This window comes from Amia ocellicauda, chromosome 20 (genome assembly GCF_036373705.1).
Source record: "Amia ocellicauda isolate fAmiCal2 chromosome 20, fAmiCal2.hap1, whole genome shotgun sequence".
Lineage (NCBI taxonomy): Eukaryota > Metazoa > Chordata > Actinopteri > Amiiformes > Amiidae > Amia > Amia ocellicauda.
Genome location: NC_089869.1, coordinates 17,203,506 through 17,221,759, shown reverse-complemented (window position 1 = coordinate 17,221,759; position 18,254 = coordinate 17,203,506). Strand labels below are relative to the sequence as shown.

The 18,254-nt window shown below is 35.9% G+C and overlaps 1 protein-coding gene across 5 annotated transcripts in view; it reads left to right on the top strand.

Annotated features, from left to right (window-relative positions):
* The window catches only part of pax2a (paired box 2a), a 44,716-nt gene extending 27,807 nt beyond the window's left edge, over positions 1 to 16,909 (top strand). For 2 of the 5 annotated variants that reach the window (XM_066693319.1, XM_066693318.1), the window contains exons 7-11: positions 1,899 to 2,019; positions 7,609 to 7,818; positions 10,028 to 10,129; positions 12,441 to 12,527; positions 13,334 to 16,909. In XM_066693319.1, the coding sequence (XP_066549416.1) occupies positions 1,899 to 2,019; positions 7,609 to 7,818; positions 10,028 to 10,129; positions 12,441 to 12,527; positions 13,334 to 13,455 (642 nt within the window). In that variant the 3' untranslated portion in view covers positions 13,456 to 16,909. Of the gene's footprint in view, positions 1 to 1,898; positions 2,020 to 7,608; positions 7,819 to 10,027; positions 10,130 to 12,440; positions 12,528 to 13,314 lie in introns of all 5 variants that reach the window. The other 3 variants (XM_066693320.1, XM_066693321.1, XM_066693322.1) reach the window with 3 other exon arrangements.
* The last annotated feature ends 1,345 nt before the right edge of the window (positions 16,910 to 18,254 follow it).

Sequence of the window (18,254 nt, the reverse complement as noted above, 5' to 3'; positions counted from 1 at the left end):
GAGAATAACAAACACAACATGTGTAATTAATCACTATCCGGTATTTTTCATTTTTATTTGGTTGTTCACCTCAATGGTTGCTTTTTTTCTTTTTCCTACTGTAATTCCGTTGATATAAATAAGGCATTTCATGTTGGCAGATTTATAATTTAAATTAGGTTATCTGAATTGTAAATACTGCAAAGAGCTGTGCTTTGGATTTTTATCAAGTAGCATATTTGCTTCTTGTTTCTTTTGATGTTAACACTGCGAACAGTACAAGCTATCCATCATAATGGACGAAATTAAGAGGTGTTCTCAAAGCAACAAAACCACAAACAACAAGAAGCCTTATACGTACAACTTTTTATTATAAGCCCTGGGCTTATTACAATGGATAACCTTTATTTACTTTCATTAGACTATTAAACAACAAGAGACTATTAATTTTTCCCTTGAAACTCCAAGTCGGGCCCATAAAGCAAAAGCAGTCGCCTAATTGAGTTCATTTTAATTTCTCTCCAATCGCGGCGAATTACGCTGGTGATAAATCAGGGGGACAGCCCTCACCCCTAGTAGAAGGCCTAATTTGCAGCTAATTACAAAACTGATTTCTACTGGAAGATCAATACCAAAACGAATTGGAAATGACTTGCAATCACAAAGAGCGGCAGAGAGGGTATTAAAAAAAGGAGAGGGAAAAGGGTAGGCGTGTGGAAAAAAGGGCCTGGAACAGTCCAGAAAAATCAGTTTTAATTTAATGTAATATTAATCAGACCACTTTCCCTTTCATGGATTCTTTTCTCCTTTCTCTTTTTTTAACTCTTGAAAAGGTGGGCCTATTAGCCGGTGTCTGGTGTCTAAAGCAGGGCATTAAAAACCCATTCTGGAAATGCAAAACTCAATGGATTCACCCCTCCCACACTTCTGCTAGCCATTTGGCCATCCTTTTCAAATCGCCCTTTTCAGTTGTTTTTGATTTTTTTCTCTCCTTTATCTGCATGAGAAAATGGCTGTTATGCGTCTGAAGCCCTTAAGAATAGAGGAAAACATCCGCAATTGTGCCAGTGAACAGTTGTAGCAGACAATTAGACTTTATCTGTGACAGAAGCAGACAAGACTGGGGTCACAGGCGTTCCCTGTGGGGCTGCGGCCCACTGAGCTGCTCAGATGCTCTCAGAGGGTCAGAAAAGGCACCAGCAGGCAGGGTTTTCTTCATTACACGAAAGAGAAAGCTTTTTCATAAAATGGCTTTAAAAATAAATAGGAAATAATGTTACTTATATCGCTGTTCTTATTATATGCTAGATTTGTCACATTTAAAAACATTTAAAAGCTTAAGAAATTAATTACTAATACTAGTCAAGTACTACTACTAATATAGATAGATAGATAGATAGGTAAAGAATAAAATTATGATCCAAACACACTACTATGTGTAGTTTTTACTATTCATGTAAATAATATATTTACAAGATTATTCTCAGTAAGGGAAATTACAATTTTTAATATTTAAATGGGGTTTGAATGGAGCCATTTAAGTCTTCGATTTTTCATATTTCTTGTATAACTTAAAGAAAAAAAATCTGCTGGTGAATTATTCCTACAAACAAGGCCACATGGTGTGCTTCCACAACAAAGCAGCAATGTTTCCTCCCTTGGCTGGTCAGGGGTAAGACTGCACTGAAGCACAAAGAGACAGCTGACGCCTTGTCTTCTCACTCATTTCGAAATCCCACCATCATCTGCTTATTTCCTTAAAGAGATTCCAAACATGTGCATGAATTATATACGTACTGACAGGTTCTAGAAAATCTCATATATGTCTTTAAGCCATGTATAATATATTGTCAAATAAAAAAAAAAATTCTTACAGTTCCTTTTCTTATAAGTGTTTAATAATTGTTTCTTCTTTTCAGACTAACGAATATTCGCTACCCGCACTGAACCCCGGACTCGATGAGGTGAAGCCCAGTTTGTCAGCCAGCGCCAACCCAGACCTCGGGCCCAACGTGTCACAAAGCTATCCTGTAGTGACAGGTAAGGTGCTGGGGAACTGCTGCCCAACTACAGGCTATGCTGAGAGGGTTGTAAACTATCGTGCTGTAATTACGCTGTTGTTACAACAAATGACATTTTATTAATTTTAAGACAATAAAATAAATATATTTAACATTGTAAAGTTGTGGATTTTTATATTCCTTTAAAGGCCCTGTTGTGAAATCTAATCAGAGCGGTTGTAGCACTTAGGTGTCGCGCTGTGTAAAATAACCCAGGTAAACAAATCACGTCAAAGAGGCTTCCTTGTAAGTAAATGCGTTTTTTAAACTGTACAACAGGACTTAGACATCAAAACCTGAAATTGTGAATTGACGGACAGTTGATTAGTAGTCACCACAATTGATTGGTTTATTCAGGGAATTGCTTAGTATCACGAGGGTGAAGTGGGAAATGATGTCATCCAGATGAGTGTAAACAATACGATTTTTTTAAGTCTCTTTTAAAAATCTAACAGTGATTTGTTTTGGCTGCTAGCAATACCTCCTTTTCTTGTCTGTCATGGTTAACGACTGCCTTGCTAATTGAAATATTGTTTCATAGTTGCCGCTGTTATTACCGAGAAGAAGGTTAAGTTTACTGATAGCCAACTGTCGGGTCAGGATTAATATAGTGAGGTTTTATTAAAATTCACATAATTATGCTGGAGCCATCAAAGCCAATGAGTTCTGCGTGGGGGAAGACAGGTTGATTGAAAATTGCAGTCTCCCTTCTCAAATGATACCAAGCAGTGTTATGTGAAAAAGAAAGGCCTTTTTTTCTCATTAATATGTGGGAGGTAGATTTCCCTAGTAAGTTAGGCCTCGTGAGAAGAAAGGTGTGTGTTTGTCCTTTGTGCTCGAGCAGGTCTATCAAAGCAGGCCCAGTTTAGCTAGGCCCTTCATGGCAGGTGGCTTTGTTTGCACCTGGGATGTTTTAAGGGAAGTTTCTCTTTAAAAGGGGCCCAACAAAGGTTACCTGTCAGTCTATGAGGTAAAAAGGACAAATAAATTCCCATGAAATAAATTAAATGTTAATATGTTCCTAAGATATGTACTTTTTACCAGTAATTCAAACAAGAGAGCAAAATGTAATTTGAAGCATAGATTTATATATATAAACATAACACTATTAGATGGATTTAAATAAGTATATAAATGCATACATAAATATGCTAATTTACTCAAAAGTCCTCCACACAATTTTATTCAACAGGGAAATTAATTGTCGATAGTTTAGTGTTGTTAAATCATACAAAATGCAGAAAATAAAACATAAATAGCTGAATGATTTTCTTCATTGCTGAACTCTGCAGTGAGTTTCCAGTTTTAAATATATTGATTAGATTCAGAAATAAACCTGGGCTTGTTTTTATATTTGTGGTTATTGCCCAGTCACTGGCACTTAAAATTTTACACTTGATTTTCCCCTAGTGACTGTTGACACTAATAACTTAATCTGCAATGTATTTTAATCAGGTGTAGCGTTTTGGGGGTTGGTTAATAGCAGGATATTATGGTTTACTAGCATATGATAAACCCAAGCGATAGGAACTGAAGCCAAGCAAAAAAGGTGCTAAATTATCTTCTGCATTTAGGCAGGGATCCAATTTTGAATTAATAGTGCCTTTACAGGGGAAAGAGCTAGAGATTATGTTCATTCTTAAAATGTTTTCTAGTGCCAATTAAAATGCCTGCAGTTATTGATCTTGTTGATTTTATGTCCTTAAATTTGCATAATCTATTAAAGATGAATGATTCATGAACTCTTCATTACCAGCGGAGATTGGAATTTTAAGGGAACTGCAAAGCTAGAAAGATAGAAATCTTTTGTGTCCTCTGTTTATCCTATTACAGCTAAAAGTATCTGCAAAGTAGGTAGGCAGTTCAAATAAGAAAGGGATTTAAAGCATTGTGTACATCATTGAAATTCAGCAGAAAGCAGCTACCTCTATTCAAATGAATATTTTTCTGCAGATTTATAGCATTTATTTATTTATTTTTATTTTTGTATTTAATGGTCACAATACCAACAAGGAGAATACTAGGGGTCATCATCAATGTATGGATAAGAGACAACTGTGGTGGGTTTTGTTTTCTTTGCCTTGTGATTGTTATTATCTCTGTTTATATACATTTTGGAAATGGTTGTTCTTAATTGGAATATGCTAATATGAAAATTGAGAATTTAAGTTTCTGCAGCAATGAGATGCCTACTAATTTCTGAACTTCTACCAATACTGAGGAATCCCAAGTACTATTTCATTTCCATTTCAGAGGGAAAATTCTTACACTGCTGCCTCGCATGGATTCACTTGTTATTGTTGTGTATAGGTGGTTTGTTTTAGGATTTTCCCTGCATTTTCACAATCAATCGCGGCGCAGAAACAAAATAAAAATGTTTTAAGATTAACTTCTAAGTTGGTTAAATCTGAAGGATCAGCAGCAGAAAACACTGAGCGAACAACAAGAGGTTTGAAGTGGCATTTTATAGATACCTGAAGAATGAATCAACAGTAAAACATTCTTGAATCATGTTGCCAGCTGAGCCTATTAATATGCAGCTTCCTGGTGCCAGTGGGTTGGCAAAGTCTCATTGGGCACCCCGTGTTGCTATACTGAGGACTTGAGGTGGTTCTGCAGCTGTCTGAGCTATTCAGTAAATCTTTAAAGAAAAGAGTTCCTCATTTGAGGCTTTCAAAACAATACATTGAAACCATGTGTAAGTAACAGGGCAATGTGCACAAGTCAAATGTTTTTAAGCACGGCTTGCCATTCTCTAATGCACTGCAAACAACAATCAGCCACCTAACCTCAGGTTCCTAATGTGTGGTCTCATGACAAACTGCTTGTCTTTGTGTACACTGGAGGACCATAATCCCAGCACTGAAATTAATGTTTATTTCATCTTCACAATAGCACACTAACCTTTGAGCAAAGATTTGATAATGAATGACTTTCATCGAGGGTATGGGGAATTAAAGCAATTTGGCTCTCCAAACATTCTTTACTTAGTTGTAATTAATTAGGGTGTAAGGTTTTTTGGCTGGTGATAAATTGCTACATCCTGGATACAGAAAATGGAGGTCAAAGATGTTTTGTTGTTGTTGTTGCGAACATGAAGGTGTCCCTGTCATGGTAAATTTAATATTTTAAACACCTAAAGAGACCTTCTCAGATGACTTTGTTGTTTTGGTACTAAAAATAAAAGGAAGGTCGTGGATGTTTTCTACACGTATTTAGAGAAACTGTACTACAACAAAGCATGAAACGAAAGAAGGTATAGAGTTTCCTTATACCTAAGCCTGTGCATTGTGAGAGGATCCTCGTGGGTCTGTGTTTATCTTCCATCGCAATAATCAGCAGTTGACAGTTTTTCTTTTGGAGGGTAACTTGTCTCCGGGACAATAAGCAACACCATTTTTATTAGTTTCAAAGTTCAGTGGTCTAGAACACAACTCTCAGGTCAGTGTTGTATGGTGCCCTTGTCTGTCAGACAACCACTGTGCAATCACTGTGTAAACACTAGCCTAATTCCTTGAACAACCTGTTTTATTGTTGTTGTATGTTTGGCTTTGGGGGTTTTATTCATGGGTTGTGTTTTTTGTTTTTAAAGGAAAACATCCTGTTTGATATAATAGGATAAAACAAAATATCTGTATTGCTTTTTGGTTGAATGGTGCAATTAAGAAAACATTGACATATATTAAATTGTTGCATCATCAATTCAAAACTATTTGAAAGTATTTTTAGAATATTTGGTAGAATTCTAAAACTGCCTTACCAATCTGATTTAAATATATGCATTTCAAGGAGAATTTAAAATATATTTCTTTTTTAAACTTGTTTTAAATTGTAATTGTAGTTTTCTTTATTCTATTTACAGTTATTGCTTTATATCTCCATTGATGTCCAGGAAAGCTTCTAAAAATGAAACGAGGAAAAAAATTAACTATTTTCAATTGATTTGTGTGGGAAAGAGGCCAGTAAAGTTGCTTGATTTCCTGGCATTATGTCTAAGAGGGTTGTCACTAAAGCATCTCATATAAAGCAGCCCTTATCTTAATGAGGAATCTCTACACACAATTCTGTTGTAAAACAACAATAGTTAGGAAGCAGCTAATGAGGCTATCATGGAGTCCTGAGAGCCTTCCCAACAAGCCGAGCAAACAGAAAAGAATTTAAAGAGGACATGTACACTGCTAACAGTGCGCACATTGATTGCTTAGGTTTCCGAGAAAAATCCAGTGAAATAAAAGATGTTAAGCTTGTATGCCAAATCATATAAGGGTTTTCTTGTAAACAGACCATTGTTTCCCATCCATCAATACATTTTATAAAGTATTAATGTAGTACTTACCTGAGGTGGAAGGGGATTTTGTTCGGGCTCGTTTTGCCACAACAAAAAAGGTTTAAAGGGTAAATATTTAAAACCAGAACAGTGTCCACTACCTACTATACAGCTGTTACTTAATATTTACCAAGGTCCTGCCAACACCACTGGACAAAGGCTTTATTTGTTTTTTTATCCATTCACAGATTTAACCAATTCTGGAATTTACATTTGGGATGTTTTCCTCCTACCAAGCTAATAGTGTTACTTGAATGACCTTAAGAGAACATAGTTTTCTATTAAGAGTTTGATAAAATTACCCAAAACTTTTTACCTAAGTAGGCTGAACCTCTTGGAGAGAAGTCTAGCACTGTGAGTAGTGTGTGTTTTTAGCCTGAAACCCTATCCGTGGAGCCTAGGCCAAGAAGGAAATCCAGGGGCTACATCAGACAAGGTGTAATGGCATGGCAGTTTATTTAGTCTGCTTAAATGGAGATTACACTTTACACAAACGTTTTTTTTCCCTTTTGAAAGAAAAGAAAATGGGGGTGGGGTGGATCAGAACATAATAGGTTTAGGAGATTACAGAGTAAGATTCCAGAGCGTTAACAACACAAAAACAAACCGCCACAAGGCTTTACTGAAAACAAGGACTTTGCAACCAATATGAAAAGATCAGTCACACCCCCACTTTGGGCATTTCGGCTTGAGCCCCCTGTTCATTACTGCGCCACCTTTCCGAGTCTATGCCTTCACCTGTTCTCCGTCTGCTGCAGCTGCAGTGTCTTTCCAGCCAAGCTGTCAGTCAGTCATCTGCCTTTTGCACGCTTTACTCCTGTTAACAAATTGCTTTTACTGGAATGCTTTACACATTCTTGCTGCGCTATTAAAAGGCACAACACTACAGAATATCGCTGCCGTAAAATCTCGCCTTCACAGAACCCGGTTCGGCATTTCAAATTTTTACTTACTGAAGCAGAAAGTGCACCACGAAGTTCTTAACCTCGTGAGATTTTTGAGCTCACAAATACGTATCGGAAATATTACATTTCTTCTTCTTCTAACATCTCACCTTGAGTTAAATATTGGCAAGATCGCCTTCCTCCAAAAGACATTTCATACATACATTTCAGTATTTCTCCAAGTACACATTTTTACTTTTTTCCATTTCCTTCGCTCATTATTTCTTTTTCTTTTCTTTTTTTGTTTGTGTGTGTGTGTCATCATTTTTTTGTCTGTATTTTTTTCTCCATCCGGCAGAATCCCATTCATCCTCCATCTGTGTAAAGCAGGAGCCACACGAAGCGTCGCTGGCTCCTTTCACCCCCTCCTCCCTGGTGGGCTCAGGCCTAGCGGAGCTGCAGCCTTTCCAGCCCACCGTGTCAGTAGATGCCTCAACCCCTTCCTACAGTGCCTATGCCCACCACGGCCCGAGCTACGGCCAGTATGCAAGCCAACCCTTAATAGCAGGTACAACCCTACTGAAGTCACAGTACTCTGCTCTGGTGGGGGAAACCACTACTAGAGAGAATACTGTGCTGATTAGCCATTCCCTAAAAATATATACATATGATGTATATAATTTGATAAACCTATTGCCCAACCCAGCATTTAATCCTCTGTATCTGTGGAGACAGCAAACATGCAAACCACAGAAAACAGGTGATTTTAAGATTCCCCCAATTTTTAAGGACTTTTTTTTTTCCTGCGTATAAAGCAAACTGATTAATGTTTTTCAATGTGCGCCCTTCACATTAATCGACCCTAATTATCTGAATATCATGTCAGGATTTACAATCATTTTCTGGGAAGCCTTGTTTTAAGTGTGCCACCTTTTTTGTAATGTATTTAATTAACTACCTAAGATACATAATTTTGAATTTCAATGGCTGCAAAATGTCACCAACATCTTAACCTTGAAATCATGCTAAGCCGAGATGATGCTTCAAACACACACACATATATAATATATTATATATATATATATATATATATATATATATATACACACACACACATACATACAGACATATACATACACTTGTATATATGAAGTAGAATGCAGATCTTCCTGTTAGCAGGCTTCCCAGCATGCCTTGTTAAGATATTCGCTGTTGTATTATGTAAACAAGAACAACTTTGACTGCTGCTTTCCTCATTAATGTCCAATTGGGAAATGATTTTCCCCTGACCCTCGGTGCCCCTCCTGCTAACAATGTATCATTTACGGGCCTCTAAATCCCAGTCTTTGGCTCGGCGCGAACTACGTGCGGCAACACAAGCACCCCGGAGCCTGGATAGGACAGTCAGCCGTCACAACCAATTACAGAGCTGAATGTGGAACTGTTGTATTTAGCCCTAGATGATGCTCAGGATTTAGTGGGCCAAGTGCCACAAAGGCCCCGCTGTACATCTGTATCCTATTATGGCTGAAGAAATGTGTATATGAAAGTCGTGTCTTCAGGGTTAAGAAGGTTTTCGATGACTAGGGGGAAATATTACAACAAAGTTTCACTACCATACTGAAGGACATGAAAGTGAAATCCTGTAGTGAATGGTGCAAACTTGACATGATCCTTACAAATTCATGTAATATTTGTTATCCTAACTTAGAAAAATAACGTCTGAGAATTGTCTATATTTTCATATTTTTACCATCATATAAGCTCATGCAAGAAATGCCATTTAGACTATATGTTTACGGTTTCATAATGAGAGTGTCTTTAATTTAATAATAACACCGTGGTACTGCAGATTCTACCGGACTAAGTACCAAAGACCAGCTGATCTCCTCCATGATGCCAAGTATTCACCGACAGGATGACAGTTTTATAGAGCCGAGTGAATCACCGGCACTCTCAGAATTGCTGTAGTCATTCCTGGTGCTTACTGTTTCATACAGGACCTCACGGTTTTATTTTGTTCCTTTAAGATCTAATTTGGTACTTCTTTACTGTTTACCGCTAAAGGCAATTATTTTCCTTCATTCATTTTATGCTCCATAAAACATACTGTAATATATTTTTTGAAAAACAGTCCGTCATGCCTGTTATTGCATAGTACTTTGCCTTAAACCATAAGAAGTATAAATAAATAAGCCTATTGTTGAATTGAGTAAATATTAACATTGCTTTCACCACTTTCTCAATGAAACACTGAATGGCTTTAGATGCAGGATGGATTGATAAGTTCCTGTGATCTACATATATATTTATTTGTGGTGTTCTTGTTTGCTTTTCCCTTAAAACTGCAGACTTCTCATTTTGTGATGCTCAGCTACAGCAAAGGGAGTCATATCTCTTTATTTAAGCTTGAAGTAGGAGGTATCATCTGGTTTTCATGGTTTGAGGAATAAGAATCAGTACTGACCGAAGGTGATTCTGAAATGGTGGTTTAGTTATTTTCTTTCTGTTTGTTGGGATGTCTGGATATGAGACCCTTGAAGAATGTGGACAATAATTAAATTAATAATTTAAAAAGTGAAATATAGTAACACTGTGCCTAAAAATACTTGTGAAACAAGAATATCTCCAGGTAGTAGATGGACCAACATGGCAACTACAGTAACATGAAGACAAGCATTTATATACAATGCTGCGGATGAGAATAAACAGATCCTTCCTTAATTTCTGCTGAAAAGCTATAAGCAGTTGTTTTCTTGTTGTGTTTTCCTATGCAGGTCGGGACATGGCAAGCACCACCTTACCTGGATACCCCCCCCACGTCCCCCCCACCGGGCAGGGCAGCTACCCCACATCTACTCTTGCCGGAATGGTTCCTGGTAGGTGTCAACTTATTCATCCAAGAATCATTATATGCAATCAGGTTGTTAAAGTCTGGGGAAGTATTTTCCCTGAAATATTCAAATTTGCTGGCAATCAAAATGTTTAAGCTAGAATGTTTGTTTTGGGTATATAGAAGTTAAATGATTACTTCACATGACATGAACCATTTCACAACACTGGACATTAGAATGAAACTTTTGATATTGTAAAATCAATAAATTATGAATTAACAATTTAATATCGACCAAATATGGAAGACAGGTGACAGCCTCACTGCTATTCAGGAAATCCAGCTAATGTACAGCAAAACATTAAATTCATATACAGTGACAGAACACAGGTAACAAGCAATGCAGACTATGAATTAAATTAAGATCAGTATTAATTTAGAGGAGCATCACTCCATTCTTTGCTGTACTGAAACGCATCACTCCTATATGATAATATAAATCAATTAATAGTTTTGACTGTGTGAAAAAGTTAAGTGAACTCACATCAAAGTTCATTAAATCAATTTTATACAAGTTAAAATATAAAACATCAATTTCTTTGCTTTCTAACCATAGGAAAAAACAGTACAGAAACATAAATTTCAAACATAAGCCAAATATATACAATAAGTAACACTGTAACACTGCTTCCAAGTTACTTTGCTTTCAATAATTTCCATTTTATATTAAAATTATTATCATGATTATTTTGTTCAACAATAAGCCCATTCGAACAATGATCACCCAAACGAATGCCCAGACACGTAACATTGACCTGAAATAAGAAAGCGAGAGCTGTTAACGCACTCTCCGATGCGGATGAGGAAATGAAATGTGCTCGATAAGTGATCAGGGGGAAGGAGATAGGACAGTTCCTCTCAGTTACACTTCAGTTCCAAAGCTCATTATCCCCTCGTGTGCGCACTTTCACAAGTCGTCGATAAACATTGTTTTCAGCCGTCCTCGAGCCCCAGTGCTACAGAGCGTATCTCTTTCCCCTCTACTTAACCTGCAGTTCAGGTTCACGGCAAACAGTTAAGGGTCACAAAACAGAGGCATGGGAGGCCTGTAAATATTTAAATCACTATCTCTCCAAGGGACCTGGCTAGAGTTTCACTGCCAGCCACAAGGACACATTCTGGCACTGTGCTCATGCCCTCTCTCAAACCAAAAAGGGCACCAACATTTTTCTTGTACAAATTAACCTACGCTGAAATACATTAGAGTACACAGTAGTGCAGGCAAACTACTGACACTGAATAACGCAATTACATTATTTTTGTTTCCTTAAAAAAACTAAGACTAAAACTACCCACTACAACAAATGTAGGCTGCGTAAGTAAGTTTAAGGCTTCAGTATACTCTGTAAAACTGAGATGTAAACGGGATAGAAAACTATTTGATCAGAAATTATATTTAAAAGTAAAAAAAACAAACCTGCTTTCATATTTCACTATTAATCTCAAGGTCCAAATAGATTTTTCCTTTGCACAGCCATACAGTTATACTTGTTTTGGTAATTTAATTCTGTGACAGAATTCATTCTTTTGGCAAACATATCTTTGGAAGTACATCAAATATGTTTTTATCAAACATTCATTTTCATCAGTCACACACAGTAACATGAAGCTCAGAAATCCTCTTAATCCTAAGGCTATACGTTTTGTGCGCTTTCCCATTCATCGGGCCCAGACCGACTAAGATTTAGTGACAGGCCCCAAACACTGTTAAACCAAAAGCCATTCTTCACCAGCTTCATATAAAATCTTGCCTTTATTGTCTCATAAAAGAAAGAAACGTGTTGGACCAACAGCATTGCTCACTGACATGGTCTGAGTTACTTCCTGAAACTGGAATCTGCAGTACACAAAAAAGGCAGGAGAAAGAGAAAAAAAAATCTATACAACAGCCTTTTTCTTACCAAGGCCCCAGGAGTTTATATGGCTGCTTCAACAAATAGATTGCCTGGGCCAAAAAGACCACTCTAAACTCATATCCAAGAAAACAGAGAAATCTTTAACACTACTAAAAGGATCCAGTGAGTAATACATTTATCTGAAGTTCCTCTACAGGAGGAAGTATAAGAAATATCTTTATAAAGCTCTTACATTTTTCCCCTTTGAATTTCAAATGCATACTATATACAAAATAGTTAAATAGATAGTTAAATAAAAATGTATAATCAAACCAAGGATGGTGATTTTCAGAGTGTGGGGAAAAGCTTACATTTACACAGTTAGGTCAATATTTGTTAGTATGGACAAGACATACATGTGTGCCCAATGTAATGTATACATTTTGTTTTGTGATTTCTTAGGGAGCGAGTTTTCAGGGAACCCCTACACCCATCCACAGTACACAACCTACAATGAAGCCTGGCGATTCAGCAACCCAGCATTATTAAGTGAGTATTATTTTTACACACACACACACACACACACACACATACATACATATATATATATATATATATATATATATATATATATATATGTATGTGTGTGTGTGTGTGTGTGTATGCGTGTGTGTGAATATATATATATATATATATATTTGTATGTGTGTACATCTAATTTGCTTCATTATTAATAATTTTACTAATTAATTTGTAAGTTTATCAGACAAAAAGGAGAGTAAATTATTTTGCAACTCAACATGTATTGAAAAGCAATTATGCATAACTACAGAGTAAATACTGTATAATTAGAACATGAATTGACAATAAGTAGCGTGGCATTCATGTTTTACATGTTGTGCCTTTTTAAGAATCGATTTTGATAGTGGAAAAATCTAATCAAACGAAAGCTCCCTGCAAGCTAGTTTTTAATGTTTTGCCAATAAACTCATAGAGCTAATCAATCAGTATGAAAAAGACTACCTGAATGGAAATGGTGGTCCTGCAGAAGGCATACACTCATTAATGTTCAAAGTTGTCCATCAAAGCAAATAAATTACTAGATCATTACTTGCATGTCTTTGTATTTGACTGTTTTTATTTTGCTCAAGGAAAATCCTGCCACCAATTATAATAATCATAATCATAATCTACAGGGACAGAATCCCTCTTAAGTTATTCATATAACAATGTTATTTTTAATATAATCTAAACTAAATGTACGTGAATCAGATCTTTTTATGTTGTGCTTTTTGTCTTTTCAACCGGTACATTCTTTTCCTGTGTTAACTTTCAGGTTCCCCTTATTATTATAGTGCCGCATCTAGGGGCTCCGCACCTCCCACTGCTGCCACTGCCTATGACCGCCACTAGTTACAACGGAAACCAAATCAAACTGCAGGACCATGGGTACGGCCTCCATATTGTTCCAGTCTGATCGGGCTTTAAGGCAAAGGGATGGAAGACGGCTCCAAAACATCCTACTGTCTCTTGCTTAACGTATGAAGGACGGACTAATAGGGACACCCAACAACTCCACACACATACACTATTCGGCCCTTCAAACTTTAAACATCAAGTCCTACGCTTCAATCAGCAAGACTGTAAAATTTCAAGAAACTTTGAGAGAGTATATATATATATAAATAAATATATTATAAAAATAAAAAAGAAGAAAAACATGGCGTGCTACGAAGGCAAAGTAAAAAATGAAGTTTTTTTGTTTTTGTTTTTTACTTTTTTGTTTGTTTATTTTTTCTTCATGGATCAATACATTCCTTTACTTGTCTGATCTCACCTCTAAATCTCCAAAAGGATCTGGACTTCAAAGCAGTAGTTTACTCCGAAGTAGCCAATCTGCATTGGGTTTTCCTGGATGCGTGGCACAACTAACACTTCCACTTGGTGTGTGTGTTGATACTGAGAGGACAGTACGAGGCCGTCTGCAGTGAAGACGACTGAATCGGTGCGGGCTGCAGCATGGTGTTTCACTCCCTTTGTCAATGGATTCAAAAAACGATATACAAGACACATATACAGCATATAAAAATAAATATATTCCTTCTTGATGATGCCATGAGAAGATTACGCGGACATACTTCCTGTGATACACAATCAGATGTAAAAACTAAAAATATAAAAAATAAAATAAAGGAAGCCATGACACATCGTGGTCTTCTACCAACCAGAATTTAAATTAGTAAATATATTCTTAAATTAAGTTTTTTCTATTATTTTTATGATTGTTGTTGTTATTATGAAGGTCTGTATGAACATTCAGGATCATTTTGTTTATTTTTTATTTGTTTCATTTTGTTTTTGTATTTTAAAGACAGAGCAAATGATCCAAGTCCATGCAATATCTGATCTTTGTTTGTTCTTGTTTTTGCACTATTATCTGAAGGTCTGACACTATAGGATTTGAACACTCAGAGTTCACTTGCGGTAACTACCTTTTTCTGCAGCGGGGCAGTATGGACAACCATTTATTAGAGAATAAAAGTGTGTGAAGCTTAATTATACCAATTGGTCAGAGCTGGCACTTAAACAAGCTCTGAATACAAGTTTACAAATTTGCTAACCCATGCCATTGCAGTGGTTAAATTCACAGAATCATGCTGTTGTCGTTACAGTTAATATAAACATACATACACATAACAAATATTTTTTTAGGCCTCTCTTGAAGCTTCTGTTACACCTGCCATATGCAGTAGCTTCCAAGCCTTAGTCTAAATTTCTACTTTTTAGTATAAATGGAGGACAAAATGTCCCTTTTAAGGTTTGTTGTAACTATTTGCACTTATAATGGTAAACAATTAAATGTTTTTTGTGACAAGGTCCAGATCAGAAAGCTGAACAATAATGAGTCACATCCTGAACGGCTGCTGATTAAGACACAGGCAGTTGTGGAAGACATTATTATTGCATTACTTGCTTCACATGGAGTCAGTTAGGCCTCAGGCTTCAAGCCATATCAATACTGAATTAAATTAAATATCTCTATCTACAAACAGCAAGCATAGGTTTCTCCTATCACTTGCAAAACACAGACAAGGGCATCATTAGTCTATTTTTATTGCATAAAATTTGAGTTTTACTGCAAAAAGAACTGTAAGTACATTCCTTTCGAACTGATAGAACTGGATATCGTTTAACCTGACAAAAGTCAGTGAAGATATATCAACATGAACTGAAAAAAGCAGGACTTACGTCTTAAACTGTGCGACTTCAGCTAATGCCTTACAAACTATATTTTCTAATAGAAAAACAGTCCTTTACATCAGTTCTCTACTTCAGAGAATAGCTGTAAGAAACCTAAACGATTGTTGTTAGTTCAGCTATACCTCTCTTTGAAAGAGTAGGTTACGCAGTCAAGAAGGAATAAACAAATTAAAATAATTTCAGTGAGGATTTTTTTCACTCATACTGCTCCTAAAAATGTAAAGTGAATGTACTTTTTACCACATTTGCCAAAGACTTAGTTCTTGTTAGTATTTTATTTACAGTATGTGTATGCATTGTAAAAGCAGTATTATAGTAAAAACCAACTAGTCAACACTGAAAATTGATGTGGTAATATTATGCAGAGAAAAAGATCGTCATTATGCATATTAAACTCTGTATACAAAAAGGTGAATTCTAGCAATTATTTAATGTTATGTTATTTGCAACAAATTGCTGCTTTGTAGAATGATTTGTGTATAATGTGAAGACAATTCTTCTCTGTATATAAGATCACCTACGTCTTGACCATTGCAGTATCGTACAAATTTACTGGTCCCATTTGTAGATATATAAAAAAAGAAAAAAAAAAAAAAAACTACATCACATTTGTGTCTGAAGTCTAGTTGTGCTCTGCAGAAAGACAATAAAGCACAGCATGAACTTGGAATTGTCACGAGCTACAGCTCAAAGGTTTCAAGAAGTGGTAGTCATCACCTGTAAGTTTGGTTCTGTTTATTTCTCTTTGTTTTCACAATGTTTTAAAATCACTATGCAAATTAAGAAAATGGTTTTCTTTTACTTCCTCTGTTGCTGGGCTCTATTACTGGACCAAGTTAAATACAACCCTCAAATTAAAAATGACCTTTCGGATATGCTTGCTAGAATGAAGAGAAAAAAGAAAAAAAACATTCTCCGAGTCTGACGACTGTCACAACTTGTCACAACTATTGTCTAATCGTGACCTCCATTCCACATTCATTGTGAAGTGTAACTATGTTAAAGCTGAAGTGACGAGAAAGCCCAGCGTTTCCTTGATTGCTCTCAGTAGAAGCAACTTATTTTTGTGACCATTAGATGTTATAGTGACAACATCATCCAACCTATTTCATTGTGGTCAAGTCTGCATGCCTTTTCATACACGCACACCCAATGGGATAAAATAAAAAGCGTACAAAGGAGTAACATCCTGGACAAAGCCTGCATTGAAAACTCTTCTCATGTATTTATTTGGGTGAACATTATATGCGAATCAGGTGACCCTATAACCCCGCAAACTTATGGCAAAGAGAAAAACAATAAATGACAGACTGTGCTACCAAGGATTGCAGCCCCTTCCTCCGAAAGAAGAAATGTTTCACAATCATATTGCACTTGGAATTTGACTATAAACTGCTATATTTCTTATTGAACTCTGACGCTATGGTTAGGTACTGCTATTGTGCCACCTTAAAAAGAAAAACTGAGGCACAAAAAATAAGACTGCACAGCCGCTAAAAGAGGGAACGGGTCTCCTCCAGTTGTAAAGATGATACAAGGGACGTGTCACAGATCTAACAAGGATTTTTGATGGTCTATAACTAAAGCCACATGGCTTCAATCATTGTTCCAGTTCTGTTCAGATTTTTTTTGTGCACATGACAAATAAATTTTTGTATGTCAACTCAGAATCATGGCTCCATGTAACTTATTATTAACCTCTTGGGTTCAAATCAACTTTCACTTCACAGGATCCTAAGGATGCCTGTAAATTTTTATCGAAAGCTCACTGGTAGCCCTTTGTATTGCCTGCCTCCCACATCCAATATGTAAAAATGTCCATATTAGTCTGTTGAAAGAACATTATGTGTGTATGTTAAATACAAGCAAACTGTATATTTCTGGATTGTGTGTGTGTGTGTGTGTGTGTGTGTGTGTGTGTGTGTATATATATATACACACACACACAGACACACACACATACAGCTCTGGAAAAAAATAAGAGACCATTTAACACTGATTTCTGAACTTGGAGTGGTCTAAATTTTTTCCAGAGCTGTATATATCTACACACACACACATCATACAGACTTGAATCAAATGGTTATTATACTGAAATAAGAATATATTAATACAGAAAAAAAGTATAACAAAATGCATGCTCCTTAAATTTATGCAACGCAGCTATAATATTTTTATAATACATAATGTTAAATAAAATTCAACTAAAACAGACTCAAAAACAAGTCTGTCTGCATTTCCCTGGAATCAAACATTTAAATTAGATCCCATATATTATTTTAGTGAAAAGAAAAATTACATGTTTTTAACAAAATTCTAATACTGCTCAATGATTTCCCACAAAATAAACATTATTTTACAAATAAAAGAAAATATACACCTGACCTCACAAATGCTGGACATTCTCCAGCATTAGTTGTATATTTTTAAGAAAAATGAAGAAACATTTAATTCAGCTGAATTTATATGCAATGTAATATATTTATGAACATATCTCAAATGAACACATTTGTCACAATATTATTTCAGGTTAAAATTACATTCCCTCTAACATTTTGTAAAATGTCAATTTTAATTACTACACATATATATATATTTTTTTTTTATATTGATCTGTCTTCACAGAGGAAAACACATTTGAAAACATACTTTTTCAGATGTTTATGTTTATATTAACCGGGAATCAGAACGTGCAGGTAGTGTACAGGTGCACTGAGGTTGACTGTGTTATGTAAGCTAAACTCAAATGTATTACAGAAACTTTTTTTTAGATGGTCAGTTTCAAGTTCTGTATGATATACGAGTGAACTGAACTAGAGTCTGTAGGATGGCAAGTGTGTCCTTCATTATTTCAGTCACTGAGCAAACAAAATACTGAAGCTCTCTGTGCTTCGTAAAGCAAAAATATTCTGTTATGTAATGTGGCTGTATGCAATTAGAGCTTAATTTAATGGTAATAATTTATGCAATCCTCTTCATAGCACAGTATCCCCCTTATTAGAAAAGCAGTCAATA